The following is a 26,567-nucleotide window of genomic DNA, read 5'->3' on the forward strand; positions in this document are numbered from 1 at the left end:
CTGTGCTCTTTGGACACAGGGAGATCAAACCAGCCTCTGCAACTCACTTAGATTTCCTTCTACTCGAGGTATTGGTGCCAAGTAAGAAAATTACACAATTGAGCAGAGCTAATCAGGCAATCCTATCACACTGTTGGTCACTGGAGTACAAATGGAAGCTATATCCCTCTGGCTCTCTCAGCCAAAGTAATTCCTTGCAGGTGATGACACCAAAGCAGCAGCTAAGAATTCAAAAACCAGTGGGAACTGATGGGGACAATAATTTCAAATCACCAAAGGCATGGGCTGGGAACCAAACAAATGGTACTGAGCCCAGCTTTTAGACAATTTGGAAGAGTCATAGGAAAGGCCTGAAGCATGGAGATCTGGCTGAGATGCCAGTCCCTGGAGGTACAGATAACACTGTAGAAAAGAGGACTCAGCAGTTCCTGTCACAAATGATTTGCCAAACCTTATACTGCCCTAAGGGTTAGTAATCTAAGAGAAACAACTAAATGTGCCTGTAGAGCTGAGTGCCATATAAAGTTATCTTTGCTATGCTGAGGATTTAGATGAGATTTGGTGTTTATCATCCCATTCAAGGAAAGAACACAGAGCCAAGACTTCTCAGAAGAACCTGAAGAAAGGCCAAAAGCCCTGAGTTATAACAGCCATAAATTGGTGTGTAGAGTGAAGAACAGACTCTCATCAGACACATTCCTGAGCAGAGCCCCCAGAGGGCTGGCACTCACCCCTGGGCAGGCCTGGCAGTTCAGTTTGGTGCACCTCAGGGTGTATTTCCGAGGGGCTGCCTTGAAGCAGTCACACGTCGTGCACGGATCCACCATCAGGCGCCTCCCGTGCTGAAACAGCAGAACCACTTTGTCATTAGTGACCACCTCACCAGCAAATCTCAGACCAACAAGTGACTTCATGCTCACTCACCTTCATTCAATCTTGCACTGTGATTCTTTGCTAGAGAAACAAGAAACCCACTGCCAAGTTTCCAGAGACCCCAGTTTTTTTCATCTCTAATTCCAGACCAAGCAGCATGGCATGAGGCTATTTTTCAAGAAATCCTTAATCTGAGAAATGGCACTGGCATTTCTTTGCTGCTTACAAATCTAGCAAGCAAGAATGGGATCCTTGAAAGTCATGAAGAAGATTTTTTATTCTGACTACATGATTGCCAAGAGTTCATTTTTTGACTGTAGTAAATTGATTTGGCAACAAGTTTTTATTCTAAAGCCATCACAACCCACAGATTACGGGCAAAAATTGCTTGTTATTGGTTTTGTAACAACATTGCTTGGAATCTCTAAAGACTTAAAAAGAAAATACAATTTGAAAAAAAAAAACAACAGAATTACTGATTGAAGAACTCTACTTGTCCACAGTTATAAGCAAATCAGGCTGAGCACAATTCAAATTTCCTGAGCTCTTCCCCAGCACCTTGTTTTCTGGACACCATCACCTTTTCAAAGCAAACAAAAATGATATTTAAATTGCAGAGCAGAAAAGCTAAACCATTAAGAAAGAAAAATCTGTGGAGTCAGTAATTGGTTACTCCACACTGAAAGGACTTCTACAGACAAACTCTTTCTTCCTCCCAAGTGCAAAGCCCTTCATTTCAACCCCAAAACAACAAACCACAAAGGTTGAAGGGACAAAGCAGGAGCAGCCCACTCGAGATTTTCACAAACTTCTGAATACCAATAAATAAGGTAAATAAATAAGGTAAATAGACAATTTTGTTAGATTATTAAAAGTTTGAATTGTGCTTCAGATATTAATGGAATGCCACCATTCATTCCACTTGGTGCTGTGCATATCCTCAGATTCCTTTCTGAATTATTAAATGCTCACTATACAAATGGAGCAAAAACAAGAAACTGCCCGCAGTAACAGTGTAAAAGTAATGCATTTATGGGTAGTTTAGGGCCACTACTCTGAAGGACAAATGTTCTGAGCAGAGAATTTTTACTATATTATTATTATGTGCCCCAGGACAGCAGAGGTCCTCAGGCCTCTATAACCAGTAACAGTAAAGACTCTCTCCTGAGGTCTAGAAAAAGGATCCTCCACATAAAACATGATGAAAAAGGAAATACCAAGGGGGAGATCCCTGTCTTTTAATAGCTCAGCTTGAGACTTGAACATGGATTCCTCAGTTTCCCATGTTTAACCTTTTGTAGTGCCTAACATTAATCTGGAGGGTTAAAAAAAACCTCAATGGAGGCAGGCATGGGGATACACTCAAAATTTTGCTGCTGGAGAGGGAGGGTAGGCTGGTTTTGCCTGGGGTACAGACAATTTCCTCCCCAGTGGCTGGAATGGGGCTGTGGTTTGGATTTGTGCTGCACACAGGGCAGATAACACAGAAATGTTGTTGTTATGGCTGGGCAGGGATTGCACAGAGCCAAGACCTTTTCTATTTTTTAATTTTTTTTCTCTTCTGCTTTTCCTACTGCCAGGATGCTGAGGGGACTGGGGGTACATTGGAGGCTTGGAAGAAACACAGCTGGGACAGGTGACCCCAAGTGACCAAAGGGACATTCCAGACCTTATGGCATCATGGTTGGAATATACAGTGGGGAGAAGGAGGAAGGGAGGATGTTTGGAGTGATGGCATTTGACTTCCCAAGTCACCATTCTGCTTGTCTGGAAGGCTGAACACCTGCCCAACCATGGCAAGCAGTGAATGAAGCTTTTTTTTCTTTTTTAAAGAAGGTTTCACCTTCTTTATCCCAACCCAGGAGTTTTCTCACTTTCATCCTTCCCATTCTCTCCTTGATCCTTAATTCCAATTAAGCACAAAATAGATAAAATTGAATTAATATGACTGTGAGAGGCAGCAACATAGGGATTACCAGAGATAGGCTGGAATGAAATCTTCACACACAAGTGCCTTGAACTTTGGGGGGAAGGTCTCAGCCCATTCCAAAATTTGCTTAGCATGACAGAACTGAACAAAATAATGGATCCATACTAGGTAATGGATGATAGGTGTGTTATAAAAAGGGAAAAATATTTTCCCTTTGGATAGCTTGGAATGAAATGTCAACACCTGCTAACCCAGTGCCACCAAAATAAGCTGCATAAAGCTCAAATCTGCTCAGACCACCTTCAAAAATGCCACTCAGTAAAAGCCTGAGAAAACAGATGAGAGATACAGATAATCCTTTTGGTAAATACAGCCATCTGCTTGGAAGCTTGCAGTTAAAACCCACAATATTGTTAAGAACAGCAGAGTGGATGCAATACACCAAATTACTGGAATATAATATTGGTGACCAGATACATGACAAAAATGTAAAGGGATTAAGGACACAGTCAATTACTAGAAATGCAGTAAAATACTCAAAGCTTGGAATTATTCAGGGAAGGAGTTAATGTAGAAAAGTTTTCCCTTGAAAGAAAATGAAACTTGAAACGTATTCTTAAAGGACCCAACATAAAGGGTTTGAAATCCAGGAAGTATAAACTTCTGTGGACACCACATCTTCCTTCCTGACCAGCACTTTGGAACCAGTCACTGAAGCAGAGAATAGTACAAGACAAAGCTGTAGTGACTCCAGGTGCTCAAAATATTTCAGATATACAGCTAATTAATTTATGGTAAGTCATTAAATGAAGCTAGTTCAAGAAATTTTAGGATTTTTTTTTAAATATTGCAGAAGCTAAGACATTTTATTTTAAAGTTCTTAAAACACAGACACTTCTCATTTTGCCTTCATCGTGACATTTTGTTTCAAAATTTGCCTATTTTAAATTATTTGTAAATATTTTGAAATGCTTGAAAAGAGAAAAAATACTTTACTTGACAGATCAGGTGAACATTTTGTTGAAGGAGAAAAAAATTATTTTGTCATGGCAGAACAGCACACAACTGGAAAGATCTTTGGTTTGCAATCGAGATATTCTGTGTACATATATATATACACATATATACATATATTATGTGTGTGCATATATATGGATATAATTTATATACAATTATGTGCATATATACATGGAATATGTAATCCTATATAAGAGAAGGTGGCAAGAGCTGCTAATTACTGTCCTGCTTGACATTCCCTACAAATATTGTCTTTATAGGATGCCAGCTAGTTCTGACAACATGCAGTAGAGGAAACAAGTAGAGGAATCAAGAGAAAGATTATTCCAGGATTTATCACGTTTAAACCAGTGTTCTGACAAGAAAGCTTTTATTTTCTAACATGGGAGGGGGAAAAAACTCTAAACAAGAGGTTTTTCCTTGTATTTAATTCTACAGGGAAGTCATCTCTACACAGAATGATGGATGCTTGATGACATGGCTTTAGCTCTAAAACCTGATAAACTTATGTCTTTGGACTATGAAAAAAAAAATCTAAACCACAACAAATAGATGGAGAAAGGTTCTCTCTGTAACAACATTAAAATATAAAGAAATTTGAGTAAATTTACTTTTACATAAATGAAAAAGGAAGACACATGTTGACAAAGCAGGAATGAGTAGGTTAAAGTTAAGTTAAATGACTAAAGAGAACCTGTTTCCCTAAGGGATGGTGAGAATATTTAGAGCTCTTTGACACCAGAGGTGCTGCCAGAATATGGATTTAGGGAAACAATGGACAATTGACAGAGCTCTCCAAAGATAAATTTGGCATAAATGAGATCAGATACTTAACTCCCATCATTCCCACTGTCATGGGCTGGGTTAAACATGTCTTAATCTATCCATTAAATACGCAGTTGAGAAAAAATTTCCTCACAGGGCATATCATCAGGGATCTTGAAAGGGAAAAGAGGTCAAACAGGGAGGAAGCTCAGCTTTCCTGTTGCTGCTAACAGCCAAGGAGGGATACCTCTCCTTCCACACAGGTGGAGGAAGTCTCCTTGCTTTAATCTGCCTTATCCTCTAAGCAGAATATGGGAAGGTTTTGCTTCCCCAAAGTGGGCAAGGATCACTTGGGAGATTAACCCTCGTAGAGAGTTTCCTGTGTGCTTGGTAGCCTGCAAACCATTACAAAATGCAGATTACCACACTTTCTAAGCACTCTTTTTAAGCATCATTCAAGATAAGGAAACATTGCTGTCCCCATTTTGCAGAGATGCTCATTGTCATATGGCAAGACCCTGGCAGAGTCAGGAGCTGGACATAGATGAGATGAGTCTCCTGGCACTGCTTTTACTCCAAGATCTCACTTGCAGAGATTCTGTCTGGAAAAAAAGCTGCCCTGTATTCTCTGTGTGTGTATATTCTGACAAGTGTGTGTCTTGCAAAAGCTCATTCACATATTAAAATATAGCTTGCCATCTCAACAAGTAAAAGGAATTTGTGTCTTACCCCAATAACAGTGCCATTCAAAGGACAACCATTCAGGGGTGCTGAAAAAGAAAAAGTGTTCCATTTAGCATTACCATTACAATGACAATTCCAAGATTTAATCAACCACAGCTATGTTTTTTTTTTACTCAGTACCGTTCCAGCTTGAAAAAATTTATTTCCAGTTTCACTGTAAAGAGGCATAACTGAGCTACCTTACATTATACCTTGAAAGGCATCAATTTGTCAGAGCTATACTCGATGCTGCATAAAAATATCTCTGGCTGAGCTGTTTTTTAGCAAGTACCTGGCAGAACATAAACTTTCCCCTTCAGTTCAAGCCTCACACTCTCAGATGAACTCAGGCTTTCTGCAAATTAGAGAGCATATATCCTCTCCTCCTCCCACTGCTCCCTCCTCACCCTGTGGTTGCACACACACTTACCAAATAAACATCACTGAGAGTCTTCCCAGACTGAGGCAAATTACCCAAATGTTTTGGTTTAGACTTTGGAGCCAAGACTATGTTAGGAGTCATAGAATCATAAAATGGCTTGGAAGAGACCTTAAAAAGCATCTTGTTCCAATCCCTGCCATGGGCAGGGACACCTTCCACTATCCCAGGTTGCTCACAGCCCCATCCAGCCTGGCCTGGAACACTGCCAGGGATGGGGCAGCCACAGCTGCTCTGGGAAACCTGTGCCAGGGCCTCACCACCCTCACAGGGAACAATTCCTTCCTAATATCCAAACTAACCCTGCTCTCTGTCTGTGTGAAGCCATTTCCCCTTGTCCTGTCACTCCAGGACCTTCTCAATAGTCTCCATCTTCGCTAAAGGCTCCCTTCAGGCAATGGAAAGCAGAATCCCTCCCTTCTCTTTTGTCCATGGGGCTTTGGATGCAGCAGCAGGTACTTCTGTAGTCAGTGTCTGAACTACACATTAGCCCTTCAAAGTGGGGCTATGCTTCCAAAACACACACTTTTAAAATTGTTGTTGAGAAACAGAAAATCACCCCACGAAACAATTCATGGTGGAGTGATCCCATTAGTCATCCCCCCAAACCTTACCACATCTGCAGGAAGGACAGCAGTCTATCACTTGGTCACAGCGCAGCTCAGTTCCCTCTGGACAGTCAGGCACATCCATTTGGGAACAAGAAACATTCTTCTGCTGCACAAAAACCTCGTTGTTCACCCGGACACACTCGTTGACAATGCAGCGGTTCCAGGGAGATCGCCACTCCGTGCCAACCTGAGGGGAAGTTGTGAGAGGATGAAACACAAGCAGCAGTATTTGTGCCCCTGGATAGAGGGAAGGCCACCCCAGCCACATGCTGTCTTCCCAAAAGCACACTTACTGTATCAGGAACAGTGTCACTCAGCAGTTCTCCACAAACCCTTACCGTGACAATTAGTTTACAGTGTATGCTGAGTTTGTAGAGAATAAGAATTACAGGAGTATTCTTCAAAAGGGACAGGTTAAATAACACGTGAAGAAGGAAAAGCACTCCTAAGTGGAGTTAAATCTGCATTTATTCCCTGGTGACTGGCTGCACTGCAGCTCTTTGTTCTGCAACCTGCTGCAAATCAGCTCTGCTAAACCCAAAGGAGGCTTGAGCAATAAGCTCTAGACCTGAAACACTTGCAAATGTAGAAAAGACAAGATCCTGTTGACAGTTCTCCTATTATCATCACCCACAGGCCAGACAAAGCAGAAACTTCAAGTCCTATTTATGGGAACAGACATCAACAGAGGCCAGGAAGAAGATGCTGCCACAGTTCAGTGCTGGGAGGAGCTGCTCACTGATTTGGGCTTTTATTCCTTCACTGATACCACTCTGATACACTTCAAGAATAACAAAACTGAAGATCAGATCCCCAACTGCAGTGAATTCAAACATCTTTGTTAAGAAGGTCAGGAAACACATTCTTCTAGTGGGTTAAATACTTAATTCTTCACTAAAGACAGAAGAGCTACAAGAGGGCATAGTAAGGAAGAGACTTCAGAGTATTATTAATGTGTTAGGATGCTATTAATGTGTTAGGACAAAAAAAAAAGTCAGTGAGAGAGAGTGGGACACAGAAATAGGCCTTCTGAAGGCTTGTTTGATGAAGCAGAAAAGGATATTGATCTACATTAAGAAATCCCCTTGTTAAAACCAGGAAAAAGGCAGGTTACAAAATTACATTTTACCAAGCTTTTTTCCTTTTTTTAAAGACAGCAGCAGATTGCAATACAAATTAGCTGGGATAATTTAAACAAATAGCTGACAGCCAGCTATTCTTTCAAGCTACCATGGCTGAAATTTACTGTACACAAAATATCTGGCCCAGAAAAGGGTGGGGAGGATTCACACGTGGGAATTGATTGGGTAGGTCAGAGGACACCCAAAATATTGTCTCTCAGTGCTGTTTGATGTGTAGAAGAAAAAGCTGATAACATCTTCATCTCCTTCCATGGAACACAGAATAATTCCAGGGGGCTTTCACTGGGAGAGAAAGTGTGCATCCCACTGGTGCCTCACCTCATGCAAAGGAGGATCCTCATCACCCCGAGGCCAAAAGTGCAGCTCCTCACAGGCAGTTTTCTGACATCTCCCACAGCACTCCCCTTCTGGCACAATGTACTTGTAGCCCTGGAGGAGGAAAGGAAAGAAAAGGACTTATTTATCCAGGAAGAGGAGGTGAACAAGAATATCAATCCCAATGTCTTCTTTTAGGATTGATGTTTAATATTAGCAACCTTTTATGAAAAGGATAGTTTGAAAAAGGACAGATATAATAATAAGGGATTTTTTTAATAATGTTTTTTTTTTAAATATATAACAGTATTTTACAAAGGCAAATAAAAGGTAAAAATTGCTCTTGTGGCATCTTGGACGTTAATCAGCACTCACAACTGCCCTTCCCATTCCTGAAAATTCAAGGGTAGGATTCAGTTTGAGCACATTCAGACATCTCTGCTAAAGCAGAGGGAGATACAGGTGGCTGAGAGTTGTAATCCAGGGACTGGTTTTGACTGATCATTTCATCTTTTCATAGAATCACTTAGGTTAAAAAAAAAAACCTCTAAGACCAAGTTGAACCATTAACCCAGCACTGTCAGGTCCAACACAGTTTAAGCCAACAGTTTACCTCCAAAAGGTATTTGAATTAAACTCTACAAATTAAGATAACAAAATGAAACTACTGTGCAACATTAGAGATCATGTACCTTAAAGCCTAACACTTAATTATGGAACACTAAATAAACAGCATGAAAATTGAATAGTAGGCACTAAAGATAAATCTCACAAATCCAGCAAAATAGGTCAAAAAAAAATCCCAACCCACAGAAACAAGAATCCCAATTCTCACATTTAATACATATTCATCTCCTAAAGAAAGCAGCCAAATACTGAAACAATGAAATATCTAAGTGCAAGAAAACAAAAAGTTTTAATCTAATTAGAAATAAAATTTTATATATGTAATAGCTAGGCAGTCTCCAAGGGGCAAAACAAAACTCTGATCTCAGTACAGAGTTGAAGGAAAAATGATGTGTCACATAACATGTGAAAAATGCCTGTAAAAATAAGCATAATTTGATTTTGATCAAACTGAATTACTGAGGTATTCCCAACTGCTCCTTCCTTTCATGAACGATCCCTGATTTGTAACATGAAGCACATCAGCAAACCTCAATAATCAATGGACTTTGATATGGAAGTTTATTTCATATAATATCCTAAAATGTGATGCCAAACCTTGACCCAGCTTTGTGAGAAAAGTTGTGCTGTTGAGCATTTGGTTTTACATTACTTTTGTCTGCTAAATACATGTCTGAAGCATCTGAAGCATCAGATGCAACTTTCTGCATGGCAAACTCAAGAGAAGTAAAAATCCAAGAGCTAGTACATGCTATGGGGTTTTCAGGATTTTTTGGTTTTTTTGTGTAGCAAGTTAAAAAAGCTCCAAGCTGTTTTCACAGAAGTCAGATGACACTGTCAAAAATGATACTGTGCAACTTTAACACCTGGCAATGAAATTAATAACCAGGAGCAGCAGACAGTCTAAATATCATCCTATCAATGATTCATGATTAAAGTATGTATTTGATATCAATAAAACTTGTAGTGACACCTACTCTGCACCAAAAAATAAGTTTAAGGTCAATTCAAACTGTATGACAGTGCTGCTGATGTCCTTGATATGTATATCCACTGAATCAGGAGTAAGCAAAGGAAAAAAAAATCTGAGCTATCCAGGTAGTCTAACAGTTACAGTTTTGGTTGTACAGCCTTGATAACCATTAAAGAAGCTGAAGAATTGAGAATTTCCCATAAAGAACTGGCATCATTTCCACCAAGTCTTTTTATGTGTTTTTATCCAGATTTTTTTTGATGCTGCAATGTCAAGGAACAGTAGCTCTGCATTAATGAGATTTTATTGGAATAACAAATTATTGATAAATTATTGCTATGAGCTGAAACATAGCCAGATACTTTAGACCTAATATTTCAGGAAAATTGCCATAATAGAGACAAGACTTTTCTACTCATGGAAACTGAAGGGATTCTCTTGCAACAGGTAAAAACTCCCACATCTACTCTCATGGTTTTTATTGCATTTGGCATCCTCAGACTTTCTCACCAAACTCTGCAATTGCTTTGTTGTTTTTTTCTTAATGGATTGGGGGTTTTTGGTTGGTCCTAAAGAATGATGCAGTATTTAAGATACACAAGGATCATTGAGTCCAGCTCTTGGCCCTGCACAGGACACTCCAACAATCCCACCCTGTCCCAATACACTTCTTGAGCTCTGTCAGGCTTTGAGTAGAGACATTCTCTGGGGAGCTGTTCCAGTGCATGACTCTCTGGGAGAAGAACATTTTCCTAATATCTGGCTTAAATCACATTTCTCTACCAACTCTTTGGAGCAATTATCTGTCTATTCCTGTTTGACCATCTAAATCAATACAACAAAGTGGCTCACACTTCCTTTGCAGGCATCCAAAAGTAAACCACAGGGTTTTATAGGATGTAGCAGATGTCTGAGCACAATAAAGGTCCCAGCATGAGGTGTTATTACTGCCACAATAGGCAGAGCTGAGCAACAGACAGTGCTGAAATGGGAACTTCAGAAAGTGAACTTGAGCTAGAACAGACATCTGCAATTGAACTTCAGCCATCATGAGCACTTATTGTGCAAGTGGTGTAAATGACAGACACTTCAGGATGAAGTTTTTCTTCTATCAAAAGGTAAAAAAAATTTGTCACTGGTTTTCTTGGCAGCAGGATGCGATCCTAAAACAATAAGCCTAAAATAAAGTCAATAATACTCAGACTCATGCTCTTAGATTCTGCTCCCAAGATAATCCATTGCTACAACACTTATTTTTCTAATTTTCTCTGGTTACTCTCTTAGCAATGAGGCTTAAAAGGGATCACTGCAGGTCCCCAGCAGGGCTCTGCTGGTTATTGCACTGGTTTAGGTGTTACTCACCCGAGAGCAGAACGTGTCACATTCTTTGTCACGACACTCCATCATCTGAAGTCCTGTAACATCATCCCTCACACCAGTGCAAGAGCATTCCCTGCATCCATCTTCCCAGGTTGTCCCAACAGGATAGACTATGTTGTTGTGCACACACACCTATCAAATACAATAATTAATACGTGAAAAAGCACGCTGCTGCTGTCAGGGCACACTGCTGGTTCCAAAAGGCTGCATTTTAAGGTGTGAAAACAACCATAGTGTCTATGGAATATTTTGAATCCCTTAGAAATGCTACAGAAATTAGAAATTGTGGCCAGTCTGCTGAGGAAAGGAAAAATAACTACAAACAAAGCTACTGCTTTATACAAAATAAATTGGAGAGTTTTATTTGTAGTTGGTAGAGTTGCCCAGGGTGTCAGTTACCCTGTAAGTACAATGTGAAATATTTTAGGATAATAAACAGTAAGTCCTCTAGAAGGAGCCTTGAAGACAAAACTGCTTCCAGCTAAACCATCTGATCTGAAGAGATCCTACTTAAAGCTAAAAGCTTTCATCCTCTGGTATCCTCAGGCCACCACAGCTACCCCTAAAAAGCAGAGCCATCCCTTATATTGGACTTTCTATTAGTAAATTTTACAACTTGGTATTAAAGAGAGAACATAATTTATTTTTATAGCTAGAGCAAGTAAGTCCCAGAGGCATAAAATGAATTATGCAAGATCATGAACTACTTAGAAATGGACAATAAAAGGTAGATGTCCTGAGCTGCAAGACAATGTAACCCTATGTTCAGGTTTAATGGAAAAGTTACATTGCCCTGCAACCTCTCCTCTAACCAACTTTATCTTAAAGGTTAACATAACATAACTTAATAAAAGGTTGGCAAAATAAGAAAAATATACCCTAGAGAAGCTTTAGCAGAGTCAAAATTTGGCAAAAAATTAAAAGTGGCAATATATTTCTTAAAAGACACACCACCTTCTCAGGCAGAGACAAAGGTAATCAATGAGCACAAGGAATTTTACGTCTAAGGTGAACCAAATATGCAAATAAATTTAGTATGAGATTGGAAAAATATATAGTAATGGTAGTGGTCCCAAAGTATGTATATCTGGTAGCTGAAAACAAAAATCACCTCTGAAATTCCTGATGTTTGAGTACCTTTAAGTTTCAAATAGTTTTTTTTAACATTATCTCAAAGTTATAAAAAATGGACTGGTTGTGTCAAAATAAATTAGCATAATAAAAGAAGCAACAGTATGAATTAATAGTGCTTCTCTTTCAAGCACCTGTAAATCAAAAATGCCCTGGCATCCCTTTCCAGCAGTCTCATTGGGGGTTTATTCATATCCAGCTGGCTGCCTGCTCCCACTCCATGTGGAAAAGACACTGTCATCTGTGGAAAAGACATTTCACTTCCCTTACCCGGTCTGGAATGCAGGTGGTGGATACACAGCCACAGTCATTGGTGAGAGACTGGGAGAGATAGCCCAGAGGGCAGCTCACTGTGGAGTTCCTGCAGCTGCAGGTGCACTCATATTTATCACAGCACTCGGTCTTGACAGCGGTCAGCGTCCGGTGCGACGGGCAGGAGAGTCTTGGGATGGAGCTGCACATTTCCCTGTTGCAGGCTGGCAGGAAAAGGTGGGCACCGTGTCAAGCTCATGGATTTTCAGAGCACTGCCAGCAAGCAGGACAGTTCTCTGGCAGCAAGGCATTAATAATCACCTTAAAGTGTTATAAATCTGCTTAAAGCCTGAGTAATGCAGATATAAAAGGCACTGGTTCAGGAACTCAGAAAAGTTGCTGCCCTGCCAAAAAAAATTCTTGTCTCATACACAAACAAAAAGATTTATAAAATAAGCATCAAGGTCAGAGAACACATGTCCAGAAGTAAAGTGTTTCTCTTGTCCTTAATTTGAAAGTGTACTCAAAGTGCCAACAATACTCTTCTGCCAAGTCTGGGAAATCATTACATGTCTGCTGGCACCAAAATTAAACCTTTCAGAGGGGGAAAAATAATGCCTAAAGGAAGTTGTCAGTGTTGCTCAAAGGCAGTGTTCCAGTGTCACTCCCTGCTAGGAAAAATGATCTTACCACATGTGTAATTTGGTCTGCATTCTCCAGGGTTGGTCAGGGCAAGCTGCAGGCCCAACTCACAGACAGGGGCAGGAGGCAAATCACAGGAAACCAGGTCACACACTAAGAGCAGAAATTCAGAGAGTGCTTAAAACCACACCTACTTAGTCCTCAAGAAAAGACACACACACACATGCACATCCCCTTTAAACTCACACTCAATTGCTGTCTTAAAATATGAAGTACATTAGAGTTCAACAGGTCAGAGTTTGTTTTCAAAATAGCTTAGAGAAGAGTTCAAGTTCGGGTTATGGGGATTAAGGTTCTAATGTTAAATTTAATGGGCAAATATAGATGATGCAAAAATAAACACTTGAGAAAAAAACCATTCTAATGTCATTTACACAAAAACAAATTGCTCCGTTCCTTTCTCATCTGCTACAGAAAGAAAGCTGGAAGTGATTGGAGGCTCATATCCTTAGGAGCTGTTTGGTTTTCCACATGGATGATTGTACAATCAATCATTCAGTGGTATCAAAAATGCAACACTGAATTAAATTTTTTTTTAGAAGGGACTGCATATTTAGAGATGCCTGGTAAAAGCACAGACCAAGAAGATTCCAAGAGTTTACAAGAACCTACCACACTCATACTCAGGGCAGCACTGGCCAGGGCCCCTGCGCAGGCGAGCGACTTCACACGGACCACACTGGACAGCTGGAGAAAACATACATAAAACAAGGCTGGGTAAGAACTAGGAAGCCAGGAACCAAAACATCAGGTCAAGTCCAGTCACAGAGCTGAATGAATTTACGTTTGACAGTCGGGCAGGGTCGGACCGTGCAGTTTATCTTCTTGTTATCGAGACACGTGCAGATCTTGCAGGGCTCATTCTCGGGAATCCACGTTTCCAAGTGCTGGAGGAAAAAATCCCAACAGAGTGTTAGGTAGAAATCCCATGCTCTGGTCACTGGTATGATGGGATGGGAGGATGGGAGTGAGTGAGAGGAGTAACATTAAGCTGGAAAATCAGACTCATGAAGATTTATCCATGAAGGGTTGGTTGTTCTGATAACAGTAAAAAACTAAGGAGACACAATTCTGCAATGGTTGTAGTGTGCCAGTTTAGCAAAAGATGTAAAGAATGTGTGGATGGGATGAGGAATTACTATTGTTTTAAGCACCAAAAATGCTCAGATATAAATGCAATTGCTGGCTATTGTGAGTAGCAGTGGACTGGTGCAACTACATACCATGATTGCATGTTCAGCGGTAATAAGGGAAACAGCATTATTTTGGGAAATACAGAGAAGTGTCTGTTTTCCCTACTTAGCAAGTCTTCAACAGAGGGGAATAAATAGTGCATATTTTTATATTAAGACTATATGGAATGTCATCACTTGACTCTCCAGTGGTCTGAAGAAGCACTACATCACCTCTAAAACTGAAATCATCACTGTGGTGACTACCTGGGGGTCATGAGCACATTCAGAAACTACCAGTAAAGAGAGTAAGTTTTTCAATCACTGCTCCTTCCCATGAGAGCAGAAATCATTTATATTAAAGCCGCAGTTACCCACACAGAGCTATGCACATTTAACATCCATGTGAATAGGGAGGTAAGAGTGGGAGGATGCATTATCAGACATTTTAATTTGCACAACCAATCCAGGTTCTGGGTGAGAACATGAAGAGCAGGTCAGGATGCCACAAAAAAATGCTGTTATCTGGAAAACTCTGGCACATAGTTTAAAACTAACTGTGCTGAGAACTTTAGAGATGGAAAGACAAAACAAAAGGAGAAATCTAAGCATACTGCACCTATACTGAGAGATAGTTACATGTTTTAAGACACTGTGTGTGAGTGTCAGGACTAAAATCCTAAAAGCCTAAACACAGTCTAGGGTAGAAAAGAACAGAGGAATGAACATCAGAAGAGAAGAAGAAGGTTAAGGAAATGCTGACCCAAGTGCCTGTTGTATTCCTCACAAAGCTAAGCCTGCAATGATGGAGAGGCAAAATGGTTTCATGAGCTTCTCTGTCCTCCATCTCCCCAAAAATATCATTAAGGATCTAAAGCCCATAAAACACGGCAATTAAAGTCCCTTCTTCCTCAAATTCTATAACAAAAATGTGGCTTGAAGAGGACTGGCTGATCTTTGAGTGCAAACTTTAAGAGGTGAGTAGGTGGGGGTGAGGAAGAACCACCTCTGTTACTTCAAACAGGGGACACAGGGAAGAGTTTGAGACAGGGGACACACCCACTGTGTGATGCTGGAATCAACAGTGTCACTGCACTCTGGTACCCAGCATCCACAGCTTTTCCCAATCCCATGCTACCAAATAAAGGGCTGCCTTAACTAAGCAAACTGGATGAGGAATTTCATCAAAGGAATAATTCTCAAAAAAAAAAAAAAAAAAAAAAAAAAAAGACCATAGATATCACTTGACATAAGGTTGACTTGGTCTCACCACTCCCCACCAAACACTGGAAATATTTTATGCATGAGTTAGAAAGGATCAACAAGGATCACTGAGTCCTGCTCCTGGCTCTGCACAGACACCCCAACAGTCCCACCCTGTTCCTGAGAGTGCTGTCCAAACTCTCCTGAAGCTCTGGCAGCCTTGGGGCTGTGACCATTCCCTGGGGAGCCTGTGCAGTGCCCAACACCCTCTGCGGGAAGAAGCTTTCCCTGATATCCAGCCTGACCCTCCCCTGACACAGCTCCAGCCTTGCCCAGATCCTGTCCCTGCTCACAGGGAGAAGAGTTTGACGCCTGTCTCTCCACTGCCCCTCATGAGGATTTCAGTGAGCTTTACAAAGACAATACAATATTTTTTAAGTAAAGGATTTAGATTTATGATTAAATTGTCATTACTCGTAAAAGTCTGCTGAATGGAGATGTTTATCTTGGTAAATATTCACTTATGCCATCACTCTTCCTCTCTTCCCTCTAGATCTCCCCTCCACATGGAATTGTCATGCCTTGCCAGGTCTGTACAGTCCCAGCTGTGATCTTTATATCCAGTCCCAGCCAATTTCACACTAGGGGAGCTAAATGGGGCTGACAGCCAGTAGATTAGGAGGAACTGAGCTAGAAAATAAAGTATCCAAATGGAAAACAGATTTGCTTTCAAAGGTGTGAACTCCAACCACAGCCAGAGGTTGCTGTGCATGTAGTTACCTGATGATGTGTGCCATCCTCACTGACACACTGAGTGCAGACTTCTTCACTAACACAGGTGTCACCAAAAACCACCTTTCCCTCTGGGCAGAAGCAGCCTTCCGTGGGATAATCCTTGCAGACACTGATTTTGGTATTATTCTCACAGCTCTTGACACAGGCTGTGTGGCAGTGGTCATATGTCAGATGTGGGGCACATTTCATTGCTGAGCAAGACAGAGAAGAAAACACCAAATTGTCAAAAGAGATCTAAGGAAATGCAGATCAATATTTCTCTAACTCAAGCTTTCTTTAGAATTCTTTCAATTGTAGAAAGCCATCACCTAATGAATGGATCTGGTCCCTTGCAGCACAAATCAGCAAACCACATTTTTAGGTCACATCAATCAGCAGCAACATATGATTCACCCCAAAAATGATACAATAGTTTAGGTGAGAGTTTACTCGTCAAATTTTGTTTCCAACACTGGGCCACAGACATAAGAATTTAGAACCTTATGTGTATGGCTAAAAGACATCCAGGACAGACTAAAGCATTGAAGAAAGATTAATCTTTTTTTTTTTTTTTTTTTTTTTTCACTTGACAGGCTGCAGTATTCCCATAGAACTAAAGAAATCTAACAGAACATTTTGGTACTTCAAAACTGAACCAGTTGGATTTCTGCATCTTTTTAACTGAATTGCCTTATTAACATAATTAACTGAATCAAGGAAAGTTGCATAACCCTGCAAGCCAGCAGAAATTTTTTACTGATGTGTTCACAAACCTGAGGATATTGTCTCTAAAGGCAAACACAAAATTAGGGCTACAGCTATTCAAAAAACCTTTGGACAGAGCCTCCATACTGTGTATTCCCTTAAGTCTATTTTCTCTACAGCTTCAATTAGAAAAAGTGTCTCTTATTTCCCAGTCTGTGCCTGCTGTGAGATTAATAAAACTTTCTTTCAGTCCCCTGACAAAAAACATGGAAAGAAAACCCGAGCTCCCAAACAAACAAACAAGAAAACATTCATCAGCTCAACTGTCTACACACACTCTTCCAGCAGCCAATGGAGACAGAAAAGAAAGTCTTTAACATTAACCCTTTCAATGTTAAAGCCAATTATTTCATATAATCATAAAATGGCTTGGTCTGGAAAGGACCTAAAGACCATCATGCCATGTGCAGGGACACCTTCCACTATCCCAGGTTGCTCAGAGCCCCATCCAGCTTGACATTGGACACTGCCAGGGATGGGGCAGCCACAGCTGCTCTGGGAAACCTGTGCCAGAGCCTCACCACCCTCACAGGGAACAATTCCTTCCCAATATCCAATCTAACCCTGCTCTGTGTCAGCGTGAAGCCATTGCCCCTTGTCCTGTCACTCCTTGTCAAGAGTCTCTCTCCATCTTCCCTGTGGCTCCCTTCAGGCACTGCAAGGCCACAATGAGGTCACCCTGAAGCCTTCTCTTTTAAAGGCTGAATATATCTGAATTACAGAGAGTATATTCACCCACCCAGGAAGAGCAATCAGGAAGGATTTGTAGTCCTTGGAATGTCCCAATATGACATGACAAGACCTCAAGTAAAATTCCTCAAGAATGACAGGGATTCAATGGAATGGGGCAAAGGAAGCAAGGTTAACCAGAACTGTGCTACTGGTATTAAACATAGAGTGGTGGAGTGATTATTAAGCTGTAGTGTCTATTTAGTGATTAATGCAACTTGGATAAATCAAATGTTGACAATTTAAATTTTTGACAGTTGCACACAGGCATTTGCTGGAAGAAGGACGATGATGTTATTGTTAGGATGCTTAAGACTTTTATGCAATTAGTGTAAAAATGAGCAGTTCTTTGTCCATCCTTGTACAGGCTTATAACCAGACAGGAATTTGAAAACTGCACAGAGGTGAGAGCTGAAATCCAGCTTTGGACATTACAATTTGCAAATTGTCTGGCTGAGGCATTGAAATTGGAAAATGGCTGGCAATGTTCTCTCTTTGCTTTCTAGGACTGAACTCCAACCAGATTGTGTCCAATAACCTATGATCCTGGAAAGATATTTCAAACATTAACTGGAGGCTCAGGCCAAACTCACACTGACATTCTTGAATTCCTATCCCATCATTCCTTCAGTCTGGGCTTAAAACATGAAAAAAAGCATTTGTTTTACACTTTTTTTTTTTTTTTCTTGGTATCATGCCTCTAGGATGCTGGCTCTCCAGTCCTGAAATTAAAAGTATCCAGGGAAAAAAGGCAAAGAAATAAGAAACAACTCAACTAGAGAGGCAGGAGGTGAAAAAACCAACTGGGACACCAAGGCACTCTGTGAGGAAGTAGCTAGGAAAGAAAATGTCTACACACATCTACATCTAAGGCATTTGACTAAGCCAGAAATGCTGAGGGACTACCTGAATGTCTGCAACCATCACTGCAGAAAGGTTAACTAGATGTGGAGAATAAGCCACCTCAAGAGTTATTTGTTTGTACTTTATTATACCTCACATTTTTGGCAGATCTTGAGGTATACCTCCTAACGGGGCTTTCAGGAGAAAAAGGGACAAAAAAGAAGGAGAAAAAATAAAATAGGAAGAGAAAGAACTATTTGTCTACATAAGAATTTAGGAGAGAAGGTACACGAAGCAACAGATGTCTGGGTTTGACTCTAGCATGTGAGTATTGCTTGCCTTGGTTGAGTTCTGGTCATGTGCAATACTCACACTCTGCTACACTGCTTTCCCACAGCACAAACTTTTAACCTCCAAAACACAAGCAAAACCCAGGCAGAAGGAGAACCAGATTTGCAAAGACAATTACAGCTCATTCAGTCAGCCTACCTGGCATGTCCTGGCAAGAAACAACACCACAGAGAGAGGCCTTTTTCCCATTTTTCTTTGTAGCAGAAACTTAAAATCACACTGGCTCTCCCACCACATTCTCAAAAGTTTCGGTTTTGATGGAAATGGGAGGAATTTGTGAAACTGTTACAAAGAAAAGTCTTATTTTGTGCCAGGTGTGATAGTGACAGGCTGGAAAGCAATTCCACTACTCCAAAGTACGAGTTTCTCTGTCCACCTCAGAAAGTCTGTATCAAAGCAATGATATCTGCTGCTAAAAGAGCCTTGCAGACTCTCAGCCCAAACCTGGTGCCACAAAGGTTCAGTGGCTGCAGAGCCAGGTAGTGTCACATAGCTGTGGGAACCTTTATTCTCCTCTACCCTGGAATTTCACCAGTCAGCAGTTTACCAAGAAACACTTCTTTCATAACATCCAGCTTAGCGGGTGACCAACCAGTTACGAGATCTGCAATACCACTTGTACAATACACCTGAACTGGAACATTCAAAAAACTATCATTACAGGGATGAGATGCCCCAGAGCAGGGCGATTCCTGCTCCAGTTGCGGCACAGAGTGAACCCTTACGGCAAAGCTCGGGCGTTCTCCAGTCCACGCAGACGCCGTACTCCCCGCAGAGGTGGGCGTAGGACGTGATCATCTCACAGGCCTCCTCCTCGAAGCAGCTGCTCTCCATGCAGGCCTCGTAGAACATGTTGGGGGTGATGAGGCCGTGGCACTGCTGGAAGGGCTCCGACAGCAGCAGGCGGCAGTGGCCGGGCGCGCGCTCCGAGCAGCGCTCCTCCCGGCGGCTCTCGCAGGCCCGGCCCGGCTCCGGCACCGTCCAGGCCTGGATGAAGGCGCTGCTGTCGGCGCTGACTGAGCCGTTGCGCAGCGTCAAGTCGTTGGCGTGGTTCTGGTCACACAGCCCTGGCGGAGTAAAGGGACAAGAAAAATCTCTGAGTCACCAGCGCTAAAATAAACCTAGGGGGAGAAAAAAAAACAGGGATGGGATGGATGACACTGACCGAGCAGCTCCAGGAATTCATGATATTCCCTATAGCTGCTGTCAATAAACACCCTGGGTCTTGTTTCTCATTTCCTCCCTAAAGGAGGTACAGGTTATGCCACAGAGCTGCAATCTCTGTATAGATTACACCACTGAGGATGTGTAGAATTAACTCACCCAAGTAGCAGTTGCCCCCTCAAATTTTTTACCTTCACTGCAAACACTGGTCATACTTCTCACAGGAGTGAATTTGCAAGAATCTAAAAATAAACCTTCATCCAAAAAAAAAAAAATCAAAAAAACCCACAAATCTCCTTGAGAAGATAACTTTAAGCAAGAAAAAACATAAAGCTGTCTCTGCTGTTCTTTCTAAAGTATTACTGGGCATCAGTGAGCTGTTACATTGGGGATGAGAGCAGAAAAGCTTACACAGATTTCTAATATTCCCCCAAAAGTATGGGACCAGTTCACCCAGACAGTTTACAATAGCAATAAAATAAATAGAAGTTCAAGCCCAAGTAGGAAGCTGTTAAAAGTACTCTTTCAAACTTACCACAAAGCCCTTTTGTTCCTGAAGAAAAGCTCTTTGAATTAAGTCTCAGAATAAATTCATTGTTTCTTGGAGTAAATGTGAGATTATGTCCAAGAAGAGAGAACTTGATTTCATGCATTATTTCTCCATAGGCAGTGATTTCAAACAAGCTGCTGGAATAGGGGATAAGAACCCTTTCACCATTAACAGTCACCTGTTTAAGAAAAAAAGGTGAGATTGTCACATCAGTTCTAGCAAGCAGTTCCAAATCAACCAATTTCAGAGTCAAAATTGTCATTTTGTCTTGACAAATACCAGAAGATCCAACTGAACATAAGAAAATTTTGCCAGCTGAAGGTTTCTATTGAGTCTAAAAACATACAGTAGTACTTGACCTTCATCCTGTGAATTGCATGAAAAACTCTTCCAACATTTTCTTATATGAGTGCACTCTTTGAGCACCACATGTTTACAAACAACCTCATGCTATGATGCTTCAGTGGAAGTCAAGGCTGTCCAGCACCATGCAGAACTTGGTGCAGGTGTTTTGGTCCACTCTATTTTGCCACATGAGTCAGAAGAAATAATTTTAGCAAGTTGGCCAACTCCTGTATGCCTGAGCAGCCAGAGGCTGAAAAATGGGTTGAATTTGAATATTCTCTGCCTATAAAACAGATGTAATGCATACTAAGCTGTTCTTTCTTCTAATGCTGAGGTCCAGCTGTACACAAGGTGAGCAGCAACTCTCTAAATTTTCAGCTGGCCAGTCAGGCACAGCTCTGTGAGGGACTCTGTGAGTGCTCTCCCATGGACCAAACATAGCATGAAGGACCTCTACCAAAAGGGGGGAATCAGAGTGCAGTGTGTCCTGTCTGTAATCCTGCCTTTCTGGGGACACACAGCCAAATCTCATGTTCTTGACATTGGCACACCAGCACAGCAGGGAGAACAAAATGAGAAACGTGCCTGGCTTATTATGTGAACACTGATTGTATCATGAAATGGAGATGTTAAAAATAGGCTGAAACTGGATCAAGGGAAGATATTTGCCCCCCATAACCTAAACTCTGCAGCAGGAGCAGACAATGCACAGATGAATCCATGAGTTTGCTTACTGCCATGTCGCTGAAGAGCTGCACTGCCACACCACGATGCTTCACTTCGATGGAGTCCATGCAGTTCATCCTGGGCGCTGCTCTGCAGGGCCCTTCATGGAGCAGGACTTCAGCATTGTGCTGCAAGTCCTCAAATAAGGTGTAGGAGCAGTTGCCAGTCAGCTTAAAATTCAGCCCATCAAAAGTGACAATATGTTGAGATGAACTTCCTATACAGACACCTGAAAATAAACAACAACAAAAAAAATGTAGGCATTTGCTTTTAAATTTTACTGTTTCTTCACAACTTTTGTGGGCATGAGGAACCAACTAATTGGGAAAGAGAGGAAGGTAATGAATTGCAAATGCTGCAGCAAATATTGACAAGAAACTATTGTAAATACTTCATCACATGTGGAGGTGTTTTTTGCAATATCTTTGTCTGGGAACAGTAAGTATTATAAAAAAGATTTGGATAAACTTGTAGAAAATCCCTTTGCCTAAAACTTATTTTATATGGTTTAGTAATAGATTTTACATAAAAATGAAACAGGGAAAATCCCTTTCCTATTTGTAGAAGGATTGGAATACACTGTTCAACCTTTGTATTGCATTATACTCTATACAGTGTTACATTTGATTCCAAATAACACAATTTCACTCTTATCATACACGTCACAAGTTGATACCCAGGAACTTTGTTTTTCAGACAGAAAACTGGAAAACTGGAAAACAGAGAAATAATATGCACAGGATAAACCAGTGGCCAGCTGACAGTCTGGTCATTGGGTTGTAAACACTTCCTCATCTTCAAAAACTGGAAAACAATGAAGATTATAATCCCAGAAGAGCCAAAACAAAACCTGAGGCTTCTAGCTCAAATGCTTTCAAATCTCTTGCTTAAAGGATAATAAGCACAATGAAATCAATGCCAGCAAAGCATGTAAGGAGGAAGATTGCCATTGCTAATAATTCAGTACTTTGCTTCTAGCTGAGAATATTTTTTTTTCCTATTCAGTAACCTTCACATTTAGTTTCCCAGGAAAAACAGCATCCAGAGGGAGGGAAGGAGAGAGGGTAATCCCTTTGGAGCACTGGAGCATCTTCAGATATTTTACTGTAAATGTTTATAAAGTTCATATGTAAATAACAATGAAATGAGTTAGCCATAAAACCACATTTCTCAATCTTTACTTATTCATGGGTATTAAAAAAAACAATAAGGATAATGGGAATCCTTTTAAATTTCTCATAGGTTTCTGTAGCACAAAATGCACTAATGTGATCCATTTCAAAGTAGTCCAAGAGCACACAACAGCCATGAATCACATTGCAAATCATACTGCTGTAAAATCTGTAACTAGTTCAGCAAGCAAGCACCTTTGCAGGGTAACTCCTGAACCATCCTCTGAACTCAGATGACCTAAGAACACTTTTTCAAGGACTTCCTCTTTGCAGAAGCATTTGTCACATCACCCACATTGTCAAGCCATGGCTGGAAATTGTGTTTTAGCTCTCTAAATGAGTAATCATGAGTCAATTTAGTAGCATTTTCACAGGTGGCCTAACCAGCCTCCTTCCATAAGAACAGAGATGCTGCCTCACACTGAACTCCTACTCAGCACCTCCTCTGTTATGCCCATCTCTGCTTCTCTGATTGCTGTGAATTTTGTTTAACACAGCATCAGAATCAATCTTTCCAGCTGCTACAGATGTTGCTTTAGTTGGCACAGAATTGCCATGGTTGCAGTGAGCAGTCATTAAAAGAGGACTTGACCCATGGGGTGTTTTGATCAGCTGGGGCAGGTTGGGGATTTTTTTCTTCCCTCTTCTGTAACATGAAAACTTTCTACTTTTCCTTCACAAGTTGTACAACATTAAGAAAAAAGGAATTGGGCTATCATGGCTCATTAAATTCATAAAGAGATAAACAGTTCTCAACTCAACTTGAGTGAACTATAGGGCTTTTCATGATAATCAGCTAATGGTACGAAAGGTTCTTTTCATTTCATCCTTTCAGAAGGTTTGTTATGAAGGTATGTCTTACATTCCAAAAGTAATGGTCTCATGTTACTATTTATGTGTTTAGGATCAAGACATTTAATAAAGATGCACTTCCTACGGGTAGGCATCACTAAGACTATCTTTTAAACATTATAAAATACTTATGACTATCCATCTAAAATATTTCTACTTTTTCAAAATCCTTGTAGCAAACCAGAAATGTTAGATTTGAATTGTTTAGGTCATCAAATACACTTTTAGGAAAAGCTAAAACTCAGGGTATAAAGAATTTTGCACGTCTAAGAGTTCATGGATTAAAATCCAACTACGAGCTTTGGTATCTCAAGCAGTGGCTGGAAGCAATTGTACTTAAGTCAGCCAGCTCAGCAGAGAACATTTTAAATTGAGATTAGGTGTTGTGAAGAAGTGTTGTGTGTCTATACACAGGGTTCTGATCTACTTTTAAGAAGTAAGAATATGAATTTAGATTTAAACCCACTTATGTTTTACTAAATGCTTCACTAGCCTCAGGGCTGCAACCCTCTAACCCTGTAAATGTGAGTGGATGCACTTAATTCCTGTTTCAGTCATCCCAGCCAGGCACCAATCACACAGTGTTCAACCTTTCTGCTCAGACACTCCAAATGAGGTTATCTGGAGGCAGGGAGAATTTCTTGTTGATGTTTTTGTACTGCACCTGCCTGATTGAGGGCAGGCCAAATCCTCAAGCCTCAAGATGGACCAAGAATTCATTGCTTACTTACAGCTTGTTGAGATAAATTCCTGGTTGCTCCCATACATCCTCCTTTCCAGCTGACACAGCTTTGTAAATTGAATGTGAGATTCCCTGATAAAACACTGTCACTTTACTAATACAAAAAATGAGCTCAGAGTGATCCTGAACTTGGCAAGTAGCATCAGGCATCCCAGCATCAGTGAGGCTATCACAAGCCAAATTATTTGTTTAAATCAGTGTACAACAATAAAACAGCAATTCCTCCCACCCTGGTCACCTTTGAAATGTTCAGTGGCTGAGAAGCTCCACTCAGCATGACATTTGTGATCAAACATTTCAGGTTTGGGGAGGGAGAGGCACTCATGGACAGACACTCACATGGGCACATCCATCGGCAGCCGCAGGTTTCCTCCACCTTAACAGCAGGAAGGTTGCTGTGACACACAGGCTTTGGCATCCTCTCACAGTTGATGTGGTGGCTCTCCAGAACTGTGTAACCTCCTGGGAAGCAGGTCACAGTGTAGCACTGGTCTGGCAATGTCCATTTATCACCAGGCTAGGGAGGGGAATGCAGATATGCAACAATTGAAACCAAAAATGCAAAGTTTGGCTGGTGTCACAGAGCTACAGCCAGAAAGTGAAGTGACCCCTACAGCAGTGCCACTCACATTAGCCTCGGAAAAATAAATAATGGAATGCACTGTATTAAGGATTTCATGAGGATGAGAAAGTTTAATTTAGAAACACTAAGAAGCAGGCTGAAATTCCAAGCTAAAGATAACAGTCTACAATAGGAGCTATTTTGTTCCAACCACCTATAGTTAGAGCTTAGCCATCCTACAGCATGCACTGAGAGCAGAGTCAACAAAGAATTGCCCTCAGCTTTATTTTAAATTTCAAATCCTTTAGTTTTCATTAGCCACAGATGGTCAGAGCACAGCAGGAATTAATATTTGTTCCAAAGTAGGAAAGCATGGCATATTGTAGTTATTTTATCAACAACTCCAAAACTTTTAAACAGCTCCTTTCTTCCCAAAGGGAAATTGTTCATTTACCAGATCAGTGTTATTAGTAGTACATAGTGGATTTCTAGAGCTAAAGAATTAAATGTCAAATATATTCCTGTTTTCTAAAGGACAGTCTGAATTTTAAGGCACCAGGATTATGTACTAATAAATGACAGAGAAATAGATGTGGTGTGTCTCAAGATTGCTATCTGCAGAAAGCTAGGCTCACTGGCCCAAATTCTGCAGAGCTCTAAAGTCCATAAGTAGGCTGAATGACTTTTAAAACAGTTTTCATCCCTGAAGTGTCCATTCCCAGAAATATCCCCAAATGTGGGAAACAGCACTTCCAGAGCTCTCCCTGCAAAGGTGAGTCCAGAAACACCAGTACAAATGAAACAGTGCTTCTGTGAGCTGGGTAACATTCCTTGCTGTTCACAAGCAGAAATGTGGGGAAGAAAAGAGAATTAACACTGGGCATGGTCATCTCCCATCCTGCCCTTCACAGCTTAAGCACCATTCCCATAGAAGACAAGAAAAAGGGGACAAAATACCTAGGTAGCAACATAATTCACAGGTTATTTTTGTCATTATGAGAGTATTTCTCTGTGTCTACAGGTTGCCATCAAGTCTAAACAAGAGCTGCCAGATTTGCAGCCACAAAAAATTACATATTAAATACAGGTTAATTTACTTGTTTTATATGTTTCAGGACTTCAAGAAGGCAACTGGAAGTTGCTTAATACTTTTTTCAGGCTTGTGAGCCTAGAGGAGACTGAAAAAGTAACAAAAGGAGCTTTAAGGACGGCAAAAGTATTTCTATAGGAAGAGCTAGAATGCTTTTTAATTACAGTTGTCTCTCCTACAGCTCACTGAAATTGGAGCACCTGGAAGGGTACGTACACAGCTGTGCAAGTCTGACTTCCATACATATTTAATTGGTTTTATTTCACTCTTTAATAGGACATTTATTAGAAAACATCTCAGAGTTGGACAAGAACGGCAAAGCAGAAGATATTAAAAAAAAAAAATAGTTGAGGGACAAAAAACCCCAAGAATCCTAGTGCAGAGGAAAACACAGGGACTCTGAAGACAAAGCCTAAATCCCAATTGATATGAAACTGTAGGAACAAAAGCAGGACAGAAAGGAAAGCAGAATCAGGGTTTCTAAGCTGCGAAGGAAAAGTCTGCCAGGACACTGCAGGAAGCCTCAGACTTCCTCTCTGAGGGAGCTCTGAACCTACAGACCTGGATGTGCACACTCTGTGTCTCACTGTGCATCTGCAGGAGAGAGACCCACGCACCTCAGCTGCTCCCTTGGCTCTTATCTCTTA

The 26,567-nt window shown here is 40.9% G+C and overlaps 1 protein-coding gene across 1 annotated transcript in view; it reads right to left on the reverse strand.

Moving 5' to 3' along the window:
• Window positions 1-26,567, reverse strand: part of VWF (von Willebrand factor) — a 119,851-nt gene that overhangs the window by 10,178 nt on the left and 83,106 nt on the right. Inside the window, exons 34-47 of the mRNA XM_056511678.1 lie at window positions 24,608-24,785; window positions 21,511-21,731; window positions 20,417-20,609; window positions 19,443-19,784; window positions 16,036-16,241; window positions 13,665-13,767; window positions 13,493-13,567; window positions 12,869-12,973; window positions 12,197-12,402; window positions 10,778-10,927; window positions 7,819-7,929; window positions 6,362-6,545; window positions 5,315-5,355; window positions 732-842 (exon numbers count right to left, since the gene is read on the reverse strand). Of these exons, the coding sequence (XP_056367653.1) occupies window positions 732-842; window positions 5,315-5,355; window positions 6,362-6,545; window positions 7,819-7,929; window positions 10,778-10,927; window positions 12,197-12,402; window positions 12,869-12,973; window positions 13,493-13,567; window positions 13,665-13,767; window positions 16,036-16,241; window positions 19,443-19,784; window positions 20,417-20,609; window positions 21,511-21,731; window positions 24,608-24,785 (2,226 nt within the window). The remainder of the gene's footprint in view (window positions 1-731; window positions 843-5,314; window positions 5,356-6,361; window positions 6,546-7,818; window positions 7,930-10,777; window positions 10,928-12,196; window positions 12,403-12,868; window positions 12,974-13,492; window positions 13,568-13,664; window positions 13,768-16,035; window positions 16,242-19,442; window positions 19,785-20,416; window positions 20,610-21,510; window positions 21,732-24,607; window positions 24,786-26,567) is intronic.

The sequence above is a fragment of the Oenanthe melanoleuca genome, chromosome 1A (assembly GCF_029582105.1).
Source record: "Oenanthe melanoleuca isolate GR-GAL-2019-014 chromosome 1A, OMel1.0, whole genome shotgun sequence".
In the NCBI taxonomy this organism is placed as follows: domain Eukaryota; kingdom Metazoa; phylum Chordata; class Aves; order Passeriformes; family Muscicapidae; genus Oenanthe; species Oenanthe melanoleuca.